Here is a 14,510-nt window from a genome sequence, read left to right as displayed (position 1 = left end):
GGAACATCAGGAGGTCATGGAGGATGAAGAAAATAGTTGGATGGTTCTCTGCAACAGCTTCTGCTTTCCATCAGCCAGGAAATGGCTATGTTGGGGAGGGGGAATTGAATCAGAGAGAAGGTGGGTTGGGGGGCATATTGGTCATTCTGAAGTCTGTACAGAATTCTGAGCTCCCCAACAACCAAAAAAGTGAGCTAAAATGGTGTACGTTGGACTGATGCCACTGTAAATCACTAACAGAACAACAGCATATGTGTACAATTGCAGCCTTTTAAGTTGCTAATATTCATTTTATGGACCTTTAAAAAAAACCCTCTTCTACTTGTTTAACCGGAATAGATCCTCTTTGGTAACTTGCCTAGAAGATATTGATCTATATCCCCTTTCTGGATTCTGTAAGTACTTATGAGAATAACCAAAGGTGGACATGATGAGGACAAGACAAATTGACCTGCTACTTCTGCTGAAACACTCTCCAAAACAATAGATGATGAAATCTGGACACAGAGTTCTAGGATCTACACTGTAGACATAATGCAGTTTGACACCATTTTAAGTGCTGTAACTCCATCTTATAGAATCCTGGGATTTGTAGTTTTACAAGATCTTTAGCCTTCTCTCCCAAAGAGTGCTGGTGCCTCACAAAACTACAAATCTCAGGATTCCATAGGATGGAGCCACAACAGTTAAAGTGGTGTCAAAATGTATTATTTCCACAGTGTAGATGGATCCTGTAGTTACAACTTCCACAAAGCAAAAAGATAAATTTCTTAGCTAATGTAGGGGGCCCACTATCCATGGATTGGAGCATCCAAGCCTCACCACACTCTGTTATTCAACAGCAGCACATGCTTGTGGACACACTGTTGTGGATGTATGCATGTTGGTGTCCATTGACTAATATGGGGCTTTAGTGTCCATGTTTTCCCCATCCACAGCATGGACAGAACACCTAGCCTCTGTGGATGGAAGGTTCCAATGTACTGCCAAGAACTGTAATGATAGAGGGAACAATTGCTAGATCTTGTTACTTTGTGAACAAGAGTGGACTTGAGAATCTCTTTCCCCCCTTTTCCCCTTGATAACTGGTGAACCCCCAGGGGATAGTAAAATTATTTTCCATTTGGCCCTAAACAAAGAATTTTATCTTTGATACCACCAAATTTATTTTCCTTCTGTGGGCAGATTTGGCATAGTATTCCTGCTTTCAAACATTTTGGTTTATGAAGCTGGAAATGACCATCAAGCCCATAAGTTCATCCCATGATTCCTTTTTTGCTGCATTGCTGATGGTGGAGATCCTAATTTGTTTAAACCAGAGTTCCCTGTTGAATTTTGGTTTAATGTTTGTTTATCAGGATAGTAAAGCCCTGACTTAAAATGTTTCTGAAGACTGGAAACCTGGTGTCCTTTCTCTTTCGTCCTGTCCTCGCCATCCCAAAAAAGTTCTTCCTTAATAACAGGTGTGATAGTTGCTATCATTTGATTTACAACATGAGAGGAATTATCAAGTAATTCTCCAATAAACACAAATGAAGTTCAGAAATCATTGAAATACGTACTTGTTGAGGGTTCTATGAATGATGTGAGGCTGTAGTATTGATAACTGGATCTGAAATAATCTCTGTGTTGTGACTTGATTGTCAAAGAAGTCTGGGATTTGATTAAGATGTTCCTACACCCTCCCTTTAATACTGAACAAAGACTTCTCATGAAGCGAAACTGCATTGCTGAATCAATTGTTCTACTCTTGGCAAATTAAGTGATCGAGGCACTAGAAATAAAGGATAAAAGAGCTGTGCAGATATTCTCTAAATTCTGTATGAAGCTACTGCAGAAACAGTTGCTATAGTAACTGCCAGGATAACATGAAGTGTGGGATGAAATAAGTACCACTCCATACTTAGCACTTCAGTGGAAAGACATGCTCAGGCAATAGTATGTATCCTTATAGCAGCAAGAGGGAAAAAGAAGATTTCAAGGACAGATTTCTCATCAGCAGATGAAGAGAAGAACTAGCTCTCTCAGAACAAAATGCTCAAAATGCTAAAAAGAGTGTAGAAGACTGTGTGGCTCTCCAGAAGTTGTTAGACTGCAGTTCCCATCAACCTTAGCTTGCGTACCCAATGGTGAAGGGTGATGGGAGTTGCAGTTCAACAGTCTCTAAAGAGTCATTGTCTTCCCTTATCTGATGTAACAAATAGTAAAGTATGTGCAACTGTAAAAGTCACATATTCCTCCTGGTTGTTGACCCTAGTCTCTCCTTTCCTTAGTTTTCTCTGTTCTTTTCCTTGTATAATTTTTCAGATTGTAAGCACATTGGGACAGGGATCTGTTCTCCGAGTCTTGTTGAAATACCACATTCCTTTTTCAAAAATGCATGAACAGTAGGACAGTCTTTATAATTGCCAGAGGAAACACTACATATGGTTCATTCACATATGTGTGTCCATCGTTTGATGAATTCAATACAAAATTGTGGGTATATATAATTTCCAATTTTTCTGTTGGAATAAACTATAGCAGAAAAAGGATTAGAGAAATAATTAATAGTACATATATTACTATTGTTTGTTTGGTCAAAGGCCCATAAAAACACACATACACACAGAGAGAAAACTTCCATATTTCTCCCTCCTTTTGGTTCGTTATCCAGTTTCAGGATTTCTTTGAATGAAACGGTTTAACTAGACCACAGTAAGCAAGTTCAAGAGACCCACGGTCCATCTTTCCATTTGGAGGATCTTCCGTGGATGGCTTCATTCCTTTCATGTATGAAGATAAGCTATTGGAACTGCACTCAGCACTTACAGCATTTAGGGAAATTCTGGTTTTTGACCCTAAAACAAGCCATGCCCCCTCCCCACTCATATCTTGTTTTAGAAGAGAATTGTGCTCCTACAGGTGCAATTCTCACATTTTTTTGGGGAAAAAAGAATAAAAATGTGATTTTAACTCCTGATCAGGATCTATTTCAAAATATTTCCAGGTCATTTTACAGAACTAAAGCAGCTTTGGTCACCTTGATGAATGACCTCTATTCTAATGAGCTCTGTCCAAAAATAAGGATGGCTGTTTTAGCATTATCTGATCCCATTAATTGAGGTTGGGAATTGAAAGTGGAGGTGTGAGGCAGAGTTAATCTGCTCCTATGTGCAGGGTCTGCTCCAGAATTAGAGCTTGGGAAAGTTACATTTTTGGACAACCTCCAGAATGATGAGAAGAATTCTTTTATTTATTATATTTATTTCATTAATTTCCATAGCTCTTGCAAGACCAGCACTGTGTTGTGTTGTATGTTGAGATCCAAAATAATGAAAGACATTCTGCCAACCAGAAGCAGCTGCTAAAAATTCCATAGTAGCATGGGCTAGAAGGTTATTATTTTGTTCTTCAGGTGGCAAGGTGTGTTTGCTCATATGAAATGTGCAGGTCATTCGGGCAAGTCACCTCTGTCAACAGACTTTCTGTGTATCAGTGTGAAGAGCAGCTTAAATATTTCATGGGGGTATTTCCTTGACAGGTTTGTTGTCACTCTTGGCTTTATGCTTCAAACATGCCCTTTGATGGAAAGATAATGTCATTCTATTTAACAGTAAGATGCTGAGCTAAAAACTTCTTTGTTCTAGGATGCAAGATTAGTCTAATAACTTAGAAAACATAATTTATATAGTATCAGCAATTCAGAGGTACCTTAAATTAGTATGCTAAGAATCAGAATTACACCATAGTAAATGGAGAACTGAGAGCCAATATGATGTAGTGGTTTGAGCATTGGACCAGGACACTGGGAGACCAGTGTTTGAATCAGCCATGGAAACGTACTGGGTAATATTATGCAAGCTACACTCTCTCACCCTCAAAGGAAGGCAAGGGCAAACCCCTTCTGAATAAATTCTTCCAAGAAAACCCAATGATATGTTCACTGTAAGTTTACCATAAATCCAAAATAACTTGAAGGCACATAGATGTTCTGCAACCAGACAATTCATTGGCTAGGCAATGATCAGGTAATAAGGTAAGAGCTAACGAATGGAAAACTGTTAGTTTAATAAACAGTACCAACTTATCTAAGAAGGAGTAGGCCTTTTTGAATAAAATGGTATTTAATTCCATGCACCACAGAGCCAGTGTGGTGTAGTGGTTTGAATGTTGGACTATGACACTGGAGACTAGGGTTTAAATCCCCATTCATCCCTGGAAAATCACTGAGGGGCCTTGGGCAAGTCTCGGCCTCTGTAAGTCAGAAACAACATGAAGGTACACAACAACAGCAAGTGGGATTAAATCCCCTTAGACATGTGGGTTAGAAGTTATAGGATTTGCGGGCTGATTCACAAAAGTCTGTACTGGAGAAAGGAAGAAGTAGTTTTTAGCTAGAGAGCCAGTCCTTTAAACCTTAGCAACCTCACTAACAAAGCAGAATTTCAACTATTAACAGGTTTCTGTGGTGATGTAAAGACAAATTGGGCTTCTGTCCTTGTTGGATTAACTTCCTTCTGTAACTGGGACAATATCACAAGTTCTGTAGTATTGCAGTCTAGGATTCTAGGGTCAACAAGGATTTTTAAAAAAAATCATACTAAAGAATGCCCGATTCACCCATGCACTGTGAGCTCTGAAGAACACCGAACACACATATGCTACAATAACACTACATGCACACAAATTAGTTGAGTAGATTCAAATACTCTTTTAATAGACACCCATTTTCATTACCCAATCAACATTTAGGCTGCCTCTGCACTGCCTAAATAATCCAGTTTGACTTTAAATAGCTCAATGGAATTCTGGGAATTGTAGTTTGTTGTGGCACCAGAGCTCTCTGACAAAGAAGGCTAAATGTCTCACAAAACTACAATTCCAGGAATCCCATAGTATTGAGCCATGGCAGTTAAAGTGGTGTCAACCTGGATTATTTCTGCAGTGCAGATGCATGCAGCCTTAGTGCCCATGTTTGTGATGAACTTTTCATCAAGCATTATTTTTTAAAAAGAGGGTTTAATTACCTTTATCAATGTCACTTTCAAAAGACAACTTTCGTCTTCGGAGTTTGCCGTTATCACCATCTGAATCATTCATGGGGTGCGGCCTTATTATGAGATCAGTCTTGAGAAGTGAGAGATCCACATGTCACAGATTAGACACTTTCTTATTATATTTCTAACAATTTTTCACAAGTTAACACTGGATTGCAACCAGACTTTGCTAACAAAAAAGGATGAACTATTCATATCTATAATCTGGTGCAGGGACTCACTGGTACAAATAAGGATAGCAGACTTTTGCCTACTGTCTCGCCTTCTGCAGCCCATGGCTCTAAATCCTATATCATTCTAGAGGGATCCCTAGTACTCTGAATCAGAGTTTGGAGGGTTCAAGTTTGAGAAAGTGGCCAAATTTTCTCAGAGAGATGGAGGAAGTGGACAAATTTGCCTTCTTCTTCTATTGATGGAAGCAAACTCTGGATGCCCATCACAGATTTTTAATATTTTAAGCAAAAGAAAAAATAAACCCTTTTCTGTAATGCTCACAGTTTAAATTATATCCATGGATGGTACTTAAGAGGAGATTGGTCCAGGAAGAGAAAGTTAATGACTGTACAAATGTTAATTAAATTGCATTTTCCATCTTGTACGCAGAATAATGATTTGTTAGTGTGTGCATGAGAGTAGGTGAAAGTACATTTAGTGCTGCATTTCAGAAATAAGCATGAAGGGAAATAAACTGAGGAGATCCCCTTTTGGGATGTGTATTACTGTAGATAGTAATGTAGGAGCTGATTATAATTATAATATAATTACACAATAATGGTGATAAAAGTTGCATTACATAACAATAAGATTGGTAAATTATATACTCTTTTGTTTTGTTTTTCTAGCTCTTCTTCCTTTGATACTGATAAATTGGGATAGTATATCCACCACTGCTGAAACCAGCTCTTTCCCCTTTCTGCTATTAAAACAAAAATGAATTATCTTCACTACCCTTTATGGGAAAATTAAGTGTGCCAATGTTGTCTCCCCCCCATAAAAATGAAGATCAGCCCAGGAGGAACCAGACATCCCTCACCCTAGGAAAGTGACAGCCAAATACTGGAGCTAAAACAGTATTAAAGGGGCCCTGTGTTTTGCAAGGCTGCACCATTTCAGACTGCCGGCAAAATTTAACATTTCATTGTTCAAACATAAAATACAACCCCTCACACAATTACCAGCATTTCAGAGGACAGCTACAGAGAAACTTTACCCTTCTACATACACACACACACACTCTTTGTATGTTCCGGAAACATTTTGCGTAAACAAGTGTTTAATTATCCTGTCTTCCACCTAAATTGCATATCCCACTAGCTTTGTATATACTGGATAACTGATGATTACCACAGTGATACTGCTTGGTAAGCCATTTGTTTGGGTAAATATAAATTGCCATTCAGAAAGATATAAATTTATCATTTTATTGCTGCTTTGTTTCGTCAAATAGTTGACTAGAGGCAAATGTATAATAAAATTAGCCTCATGAATTGACCCAATAGTAGAGGGTGAATTCAGATGACATCATTATTTGGAAGCTTGCATCATGAGTCTTTCCTTGTCTACTAGCCCACATCCATCCTCAAAGGGGGAACACCCTCTCTTATTTCTAATTAATATTACCAATTCAACTTCACTTCTTTCTGGATTTATCTGACCCCATATCCTTTCTGTCTTCTTCATGTATACGGCTAACCCTGCCAGAGTGAGGCAAGTATCATAGCTAGCAGAGTTTGGGCGCCATGAAGACAGCAATTTTTGGGGTAGTCATTTAATCTATTATTATTAGATTTTTTTTTCTTCCATAGAAGTCAGGACCACATTTAGGATTTTCTGTCTCATATGCCAAAATAACCTGGCTAGTTTTGGATTGTCTGTAGCTTGACATAAGATTGTATGTGGATGTTTTAACTTGTTGTTAGCTGCTTTGGTTGTTTTATTACAGAAAAGTGGGTTAAAAATAAAAGTTTTATTATTTTTATTTATTATTTTATTTAAGCCAGTGGGAACAAAGTGGGTGTCATCTGCTGCTCCACCTCAGGCAACAGCAACAGGGGCTGGCTTTGCCCCAGCGTTTGAACAGAAGAAAAGAAAGGTGTAACACTGCTTCTGTCCTCCCTACCTCCCCAATTCCCATCCTATAAATTTCTAGCACTGCAGTACCTTAAAACCTCAGCTGGGCATGGAAGTACTAGAGAGGTCTCACTCTCTACAATGGTATAAATTTGCGGTCTGAAGGAAAATTTCATTTCAGGGGACAGAATTCTTATTAGGGGGTGTAAATCCCTCGTTTTGGTCTCCTCTGTAGTGATATCCCTGGTCAACACTCCATTAACCCGTATGGCAATCTTCTCCCATAGGAAGATGCCTTGTGCAATAGATCTTTGTTTAAAAAATATCTTTTTTAAAAAAAATAGCATTTCTAGAACTATTTTTTGTAACAAGAAACAGAGGTTGGCATTCATATATTCTGCAGGTTGTTCATACTCTTTATTCTGGTAGTCCCACTTCACCTCAATAACTAGAAACCCGACTGACAGTTCCTGAACCCAGACACAATGTATTTGCCTTTGAAAGGTCCAGATCAACAAAACAGTCTTCACTTTGGTCATATTAGGCTGGCAAGTGGCTTGCAAGACAGGACCAAGCTAAGCCAAATAAATAGTATCTGAAATCCTCTCTGTGTTCCTTACTGTTTCTTGTTCAAAAACATAGACTTGTTAATTTGGAAGATCTGTATGTAAATGGATCTTGTTGCACGTTTGAGACTAACTGAAAGATAGAGGTTGGCAGCATGAGCTTTCCTAGACTTGAGTCTACTTCCTGAGATGCATGTAACAGATACGGCATGCATTTGAGGAAGTATGCTCATGTCTAGGGATGCTCATGCTACTAATTTCTTTCTTTTAGTCTCAAAGGTGCAACAAGATTCCTTTGCATAGTGTTTCTTGTTCAGTTTGACTGAGCTCTGCTGTTAATGTTCAGACTAGTATTTCTTTCTATCCTGTCTTTTGCCAATATGCATGAAGAAAAGTTGGAGAACACAGGGACGGAAGGGGAAACTCACATGAGTTACATGAGAACTGAGGCAGAGCCAGCCTAAAGGGTTTGTCATTTAAGACTGCTGCCACACTGCAGAATAAATGCAGTTTTACTGCCGTGGCTCAATGTTATGGAGTCCTAGGATTTGTAGTTTGTTGTGGCACCAGAGCTCTCTGACAAAAGAGAGTAAATATCTCAGAAAACTACAAATCGTAGAATTACATAGCATTGAGTCATGGCAGTTAAAGCAGTGTCAAACTGCATTATTTCTGCAGTGTAGATCCAGCCTAAGCCAGAAAATCTAAATCAAAATTAAAAATAAAAGAATAACAACAAAAATAAATCAGACAATTTATGGTTTCATGGTTCCTCAAACTACTATTATTGTAGAGGTTCTAACTTTTATTTTTTAAAAAACATGGCTTAGTTCTCATGCAGGCTTAATTTTACTCAAGTTATTTGTTGTTTTTCTTTTTTTATATAAAATATTATTTGTGCTAATAGCAAAATAATACCATTTTCTTACAATTCTTGAATCATTCATATTCATTGTTTTTCACTGTTGAAAGGCTATCCAAACATTATATTTCACATACTTTGGGGTTTTCGTGTCGCAAATTGAAAGTGAGCTCCAGATTGGTGAGAAACAGGTCAGAAAACTCAGGGTACATATCCAAAACTTCTAGTAGGTCTTCTCGTTGAATCTTATGCAAGTCACAGTAAGTTAAAGCTCTCACATCGGCATTTGACTTCCCTGGTTTTGCATAAAGATGTACCATTTCTCCAAAAATATCATTTTTGCCTGTAGCAGTAATGGGGGAGGAAAACAACAGACAGAGAGAAAACTTACAAGGAATTCACTTATGCCCCTCTTCCCACAAAAAGAAGAAACACAACATAGTTTCTCAAAGCATTTAAAAAGGAATTGCTGACAACACAGCCTTCCGAGAAATACTACATATTCTGACTACAGTTACCCCTCTGTTTTTGTGGGGATCTGTTCTGGACGCCACCCCCCGCCCCGAGAAAACAGAAAATCACCAATATTCAAGTCCTATTGGCTTGAATGGTGACACAGGCCCCATTTTGTCCTCCTCTGTTTGCCACTCATGAACGAGCGAGGGACGCAGACTTAAAGTCTGCCAAAACAGTAGGGCGACTGTAATCTTTATACATACAATAAAATTATATGGTAGTTTCTCCTTGATTGTACCATTCAGACTGGAAGTGGGGGAATAATCACATGATATTTCCTTCTTTTGGGAGATTGGATGGGGAAAGGCAAGACAAAACACAAAAAATCATCATGTGTAGAGACTTGTCTGCATGGAAAGAAAGAAACAGTTCTACACTGTTTCAGATTTCACCTGTGCAGACATGGGTGCCCACTGAATAATATGGGGCACAACTGTCCATGTATTTTTTCCATCCACTTGGGGGACATTGATGGGAAGGGGCCATTGTAAAAATCAAACTGGTGGTTGTGAGAAGCACAAACAAGAAGCAAGGACCCTTATAGCTGTGGATCATTATTGCCTCTTGGAATTAGAGTGCTTTGGTGCCATTTTGTGTTTATGTGCCTTCTAATACCAGACTGTATACTATGGGCGTGATATTCTCATGGGGTTCACTGGCTCTCTCTGTGTGGGGAAAGTTTGGAGGTGCTTACAGGGTTCCTGGGGAGGTGCCTGCCATTTAGACCCCATTCTTCTCCTTTCTGGTTGTGCTTTTCTCTTCACGAGCTGAGCCCATAAATGTCTACTAGCACAACAGTGATATATGCCTGGTTTTAGTGTAATGTGAGTTTAATATTGCACTAAAATCCTACATACACTTACCTGGGAGTAAGTCCTACTGAATCAATGGGGCTGAATATAACTGTGAGGTGACTTATCTTGGTTTGCTCTAGAAAGCTTGAAGCTCCTGTTTACACTTGGTACACACTTTTGATTTAAACTCATTTTCCTTCACATTGATACACTGACAATATTGGCTCTTGTCTAAACATAGAAAATCATTCTTGGATCAGGAGCAGCAATTTTCCCAGACATAAGGAAAGCTTTCATGGCTTACCCAGAATAGCTACGACCATATCATTCTTAAGGATTTCAATGGAGCCTCGTGAAAGGAAGTAAAGTGCAGTCAGAACATCACCACAATGAACTAGTGTATCCCCAGGAGGTGCATGCGTAGTTTTAAACTTCATTGCCAATGCTCGGAGACAACCTTTGCTGGCTCCCTGGAATGCCTTGCAGTTTTGAAGTAAGGTTTGATTGAGGTGGAGACAGATATCAGCTTGTAAACATTCTGGAAAGCCCTTTAGGACCTGATGAAGACAATATGAGAGTTTAGAACAACTTGAACTACAAATTTGCCTATAGTTTGGGGTGCTTCTTTCTTGTTCACTGAGGAGGCACTCAGATTTTTTTTTTAAAAAACCCAACATGCAACAACACCCTTGCTTAGCACAAAGGTGTTTGAATAACTTAACTGACATGGTGTATGTCAGAACTGGTTGGGAGCATTGGTTTAGATAAACTTGCTGTAACTGTGTAGTGTGAAAGGTCCTCTTAGGTCCTTTCACACTACACGGTTGTAGTACTATGATTCCACTTTTACTGCCATAGTGGAATCCTATGGAATCCTGGTGCTTGTAGGAGGCGCTACAGCATTCTGGCTAGGAATTCTAAAGGCCTCTCCATAAACTGTAAATCCCAGGGTTCCCTAGGAAGTTGCCATAACTCATTCCATATGATGGAATCATAGTGTTATAACTGTGCAGTATGAAAGGACCCTAAACATATAGAGTCTGCTATATGGAAACCACATTTTTTCAATATTTTTTTCATTTGCATAATAGAATAAAAACAACTGTGTCCAAATATCCACCTGCAGATTAGTATGTAACTGTAAAGTTAACTAGGATTCATTAAGCCAGCCTTCTCCAACATGATGCTTTCAGATTTTTGGAATTCATCTCCCTATCCCCGACTGTAGGCCATACTGGATGAGGCTGATGGGAAATGCTGTCTGAAACATCTGAAGAGCACCAGGCTGGAAGAGGCTTCACTAAACTGCTGTTTTCTGGCTTATAGATTTCATATGTTGTTAGTGAAATGGCTGTCTTTTCGGAAGGAAATCTCTGGGTGCAAGGTAGGGAGAAGAAAGTCTGTGCCCAAAGACTTTGGGAAAAAGGAGGATGCAGTGTCTTCCAGGTAAAATGTACGGCTGCCAATGGCTTCCCTAGAATCCAAGGGGCAGGGTGAGAAAGACCAATATCTCAGTAAGTCAGTGACAGTCATTCACTTGAACAGGAAGAATTTGAGAGAAATCAACCAGGTACCCCTCCCCACATGCAGCTTACTCCTGTCCCCAGACTACAAATATGGTGGCTTAGTTAGACTTGCCTTGGGCAGAGAGAAGAGTTTCCTCCTTTAATTGGTGTCTGAACTGCTGTAGGATATGTACACCAAGAAGTAGTTTCAGGGTGCTACAGACTGTGGTGGCCCTTGTCCCATTTCTGACTATTCTCAATTTGGAGATGCATGGAGGCAATAAGAAATCCTAAGCAAACTAGACATGCACTTAAATCTCTCTGTACAGTGGACCCTTCCTAATAGCAGGCTTGCAATCTACAGATATTGCCCTGCCCCATGTTCAATGGTAGCATCTACTTAATTTGGGGACTGAAGCATGCAGGGAGGGAGACAGTTAACTCTTTCCTTCCCTGCTACATCCCTGACAAAAAGCTCTCCTCTGAATTTCCTCCTTTGGAGGAAACTTCCCATTCATGTCAGTGCAGCATTTTCTTTCAAAGTAACATCAATTGCAAAGGAATCATTTTGTTAGGATTGCTTCAGAGCAGGAAGTAACACCCTCTTCCGAGCTGTAAACTCGGACATTGTGAATTCTCTCCCCATCTCCTGTAGAAGATTCAATGTAGAGTTGAACCTCTACTCTCACAGGTTTAACTTTGTGAATCTGATTATGCAAAAGTTTGTCATCAATAATTAAATAGGATTTTTTTCCTCTAGGCTAGACTGCTTTTGCCTTTGGAGCAAATGAGCACAAGCACCTTCGAGGCACTGTTGTGGCACTTTTGGGCTCTTGTTCCAAAGGCAAAGGGAGTGGCTGCCATGCTTCCCAAAGGTGAGGGAGCCCATCAGCCACAGGCTTCTGCCTCTGGAAAGAATGAAGTGAAGCATCTTTCTGTTCACCTCACTCATTCAAATGGTAAATGGAGTGGCTGCCACAGTCTCCAAAGATGGGATACCCCACCACCCATCCACTTCTGCCATTGGCAAGAGCAAAAACATTGCAGCAGGGGCTCAAAGGCATTTGTGCACATTTGTTCCAAAGGCATAAGTGGGAAGCTGGTGTTAAACATTAAAAGTTAAAGTTTTGGGGTGGGGCTGGAGATATTGTGGGTTTTCGACTGTTGTGGGGGTTCTGTGCCCCTAACCACCATGCATGTAGATTTAACATGTTTGACTGTTCATGGTAAATGCAAAGACACATTCAACCTCCCATTTAATTTGGCCTCAAATGTCTTTGATGACCTACTTTTTCTTAAAACAAAAGTACTTTTTAAGTTAAAAGAATTGATTGTTACTGGTGAGGATATTTATGGACCCTGAAATCTTTTTGTTCTTTTCTCATTGAGGGGGTGGCAGTATCTCAACTGATTAATATGAGTAAGTATGCAAAGGGATCTTGTAGCACCTTTGAGACTGTTAGTTTCAAAGCTGATACAAGCTCTCTTTGCACACTGATTTTCCAGACTAACACGGTTAGGTCTCTGAGTTCTAGGTGTAGCCCCAGCTCTCTGTTTTTCGGCCTTCTATCCATAATTCAGTCACATTAGAATGTAACAAATTTACTCTTCAGTTATTGTATAAAATGTTATGCAGATATAACAGGTAATGTTTACAGAGTAAGGTGTATCTGTTTTTATAAGATGATATTGAAAGGGAAGGACTGTGCAGCTTAACTGTACCCTGTTATTCCTTCAGTACATCATGAATCTTACTGATTTTATTAGGTAAAGGCAGTTCATCATTCTGATGGTGGGTGCCCTTTTTGGCACTAGCAGCTGTAGAAGAAACACAGTGGCCATAAGTTTGCACCTGGGATTGAAAGAAGTATGTTCCAATTTATTCAGAAAGCAGAGCTTGGAAATAACCTGTTGCAAATAGCAACATTACCTGTGTTTCTTTTATCGACCTAATGCTTAGTAATATTGTTACTTTTTTGTGTAATGAGTACCATTTATTTGTTACTCTAAAACATCGCTTTGAGAAAGTCATTGTTGGGCTCCTTTTTTAATTTTTGAAGAATAAACGAACTAAAGGGAAGCTGTGAGTTATGAACTTCACTTTAAATAACTACTCTTGAAATAAAAAATAAGAAAACCAATGGCAATGAGGTATGTTTCAAAGCAATGTTGTAACAAGTATCTAATTAATATAAGATAGGTGACTTTCAAGGCTCTGTGTCAATAAATGACTTCATGAGGTTTGATGTGTGCATTTGTTTCTAATACCGTTACCTTATGCACCTCTTATACTTGATACCATACATAATCTATATGTAATAGTGACTAGCTAATTTGAATACAATATAGATACTTATGCATAGAAAAATCTGAAGATAGGTCTCCTGTTTTAGAACAAAGAAAATAAATGAAAATCCACTACCCCTCAGCCTATTTAGCCATTGCTTTAAAAAGTGTGTCCAATTGACATGAATGTAAATACAGTGGTGCCTCGGGTTACGAAATTAATTCGTTCCGCTGTCAATTTCGTAACCCGAAAGGCTTTCGCAAGCCGAATTCCCATAGGCGCTAATGGGGAAAAGCCGCGATTTGGTGTGAAATCGCGCCGAAAAGCACCAAAAGTTTTTTCGTAACCCGAAAAAACTTTCTTAACCCGGAACAATGTTTTCCAATGGGATTTTTTCGTATCCCGAAAATTTCGTAACCTGGGTATTTCGTATCCCGAGGTACCACTGTACAGTTGTCCCTCCGTATTCGCTAAGGTTAGGGGAACAAGACCCCCGTGAATATGGAAAAACCACAAATAACAAAAACACTGTTTTTACCTGAGAGGACACCTCTCTAGGAATCTCAAGGTCCTCCAGTGCAACTCTGTGGTCAATGTCCAACATACACTGACCATAGAATGGTACTGGAGTAGCTATAAATGGTCTTTCAGTGCAACTTTGAGTTAAAGTTGACCACAGAGTTCCACTGGAGGACCTAGACAGTCCTAGAGAGAACATATTAAAGAAATCCGTAAATAATCAAATCAGCAAATATCAAAGCTGCAAATATGGAGGGATGACCGTACATTTTAACTCCATAGCTAAAATATGACCATTGTGCAACTTAAATACTTTATTTTTTCAACAGGATTTTGTTCAACTTCAGCACAA

At 39.2% G+C, this 14,510-nt stretch overlaps 1 protein-coding gene across 15 annotated transcripts in view; it reads right to left on the bottom strand.

Moving 5' to 3' along the window:
• Nucleotides 1-14,510, bottom strand: part of KCNH7 (potassium voltage-gated channel subfamily H member 7) — a 418,649-nt gene that overhangs the window by 22,002 nt on the left and 382,137 nt on the right. For 12 of the 15 annotated variants that reach the window (XM_089519860.1, XM_089519874.1, XM_089519865.1 and 9 more), the window contains 3 exons: nt 10,152-10,404; nt 8,675-8,880; nt 5,010-5,109 (listed from right to left, as the gene is read on the bottom strand). In XM_089519860.1, coding sequence (XP_089375986.1) covers nt 5,010-5,109; nt 8,675-8,880; nt 10,152-10,404 — 559 coding nt within the window. Of the gene's footprint in view, nt 1-451; nt 455-5,009; nt 5,110-8,674; nt 8,881-10,151; nt 10,405-14,510 lie in introns of all 15 variants that reach the window. The other 3 variants (XM_089519863.1, XM_089519867.1, XM_089519876.1) reach the window with 2 other exon arrangements.

This window comes from Sceloporus occidentalis, unplaced genomic scaffold (genome assembly GCF_023333645.1).
Source record: "Sceloporus occidentalis isolate IW3139 unplaced genomic scaffold, rSceOcc1.0.p SCAF_4, whole genome shotgun sequence".
Classification (NCBI taxonomy): Eukaryota; Metazoa; Chordata; class Lepidosauria; order Squamata; family Phrynosomatidae; genus Sceloporus; species Sceloporus occidentalis.
The sequence above is the reverse complement of the archived record's forward strand: the minus strand, read 5'-3'. Positions and strand labels throughout refer to the sequence as shown.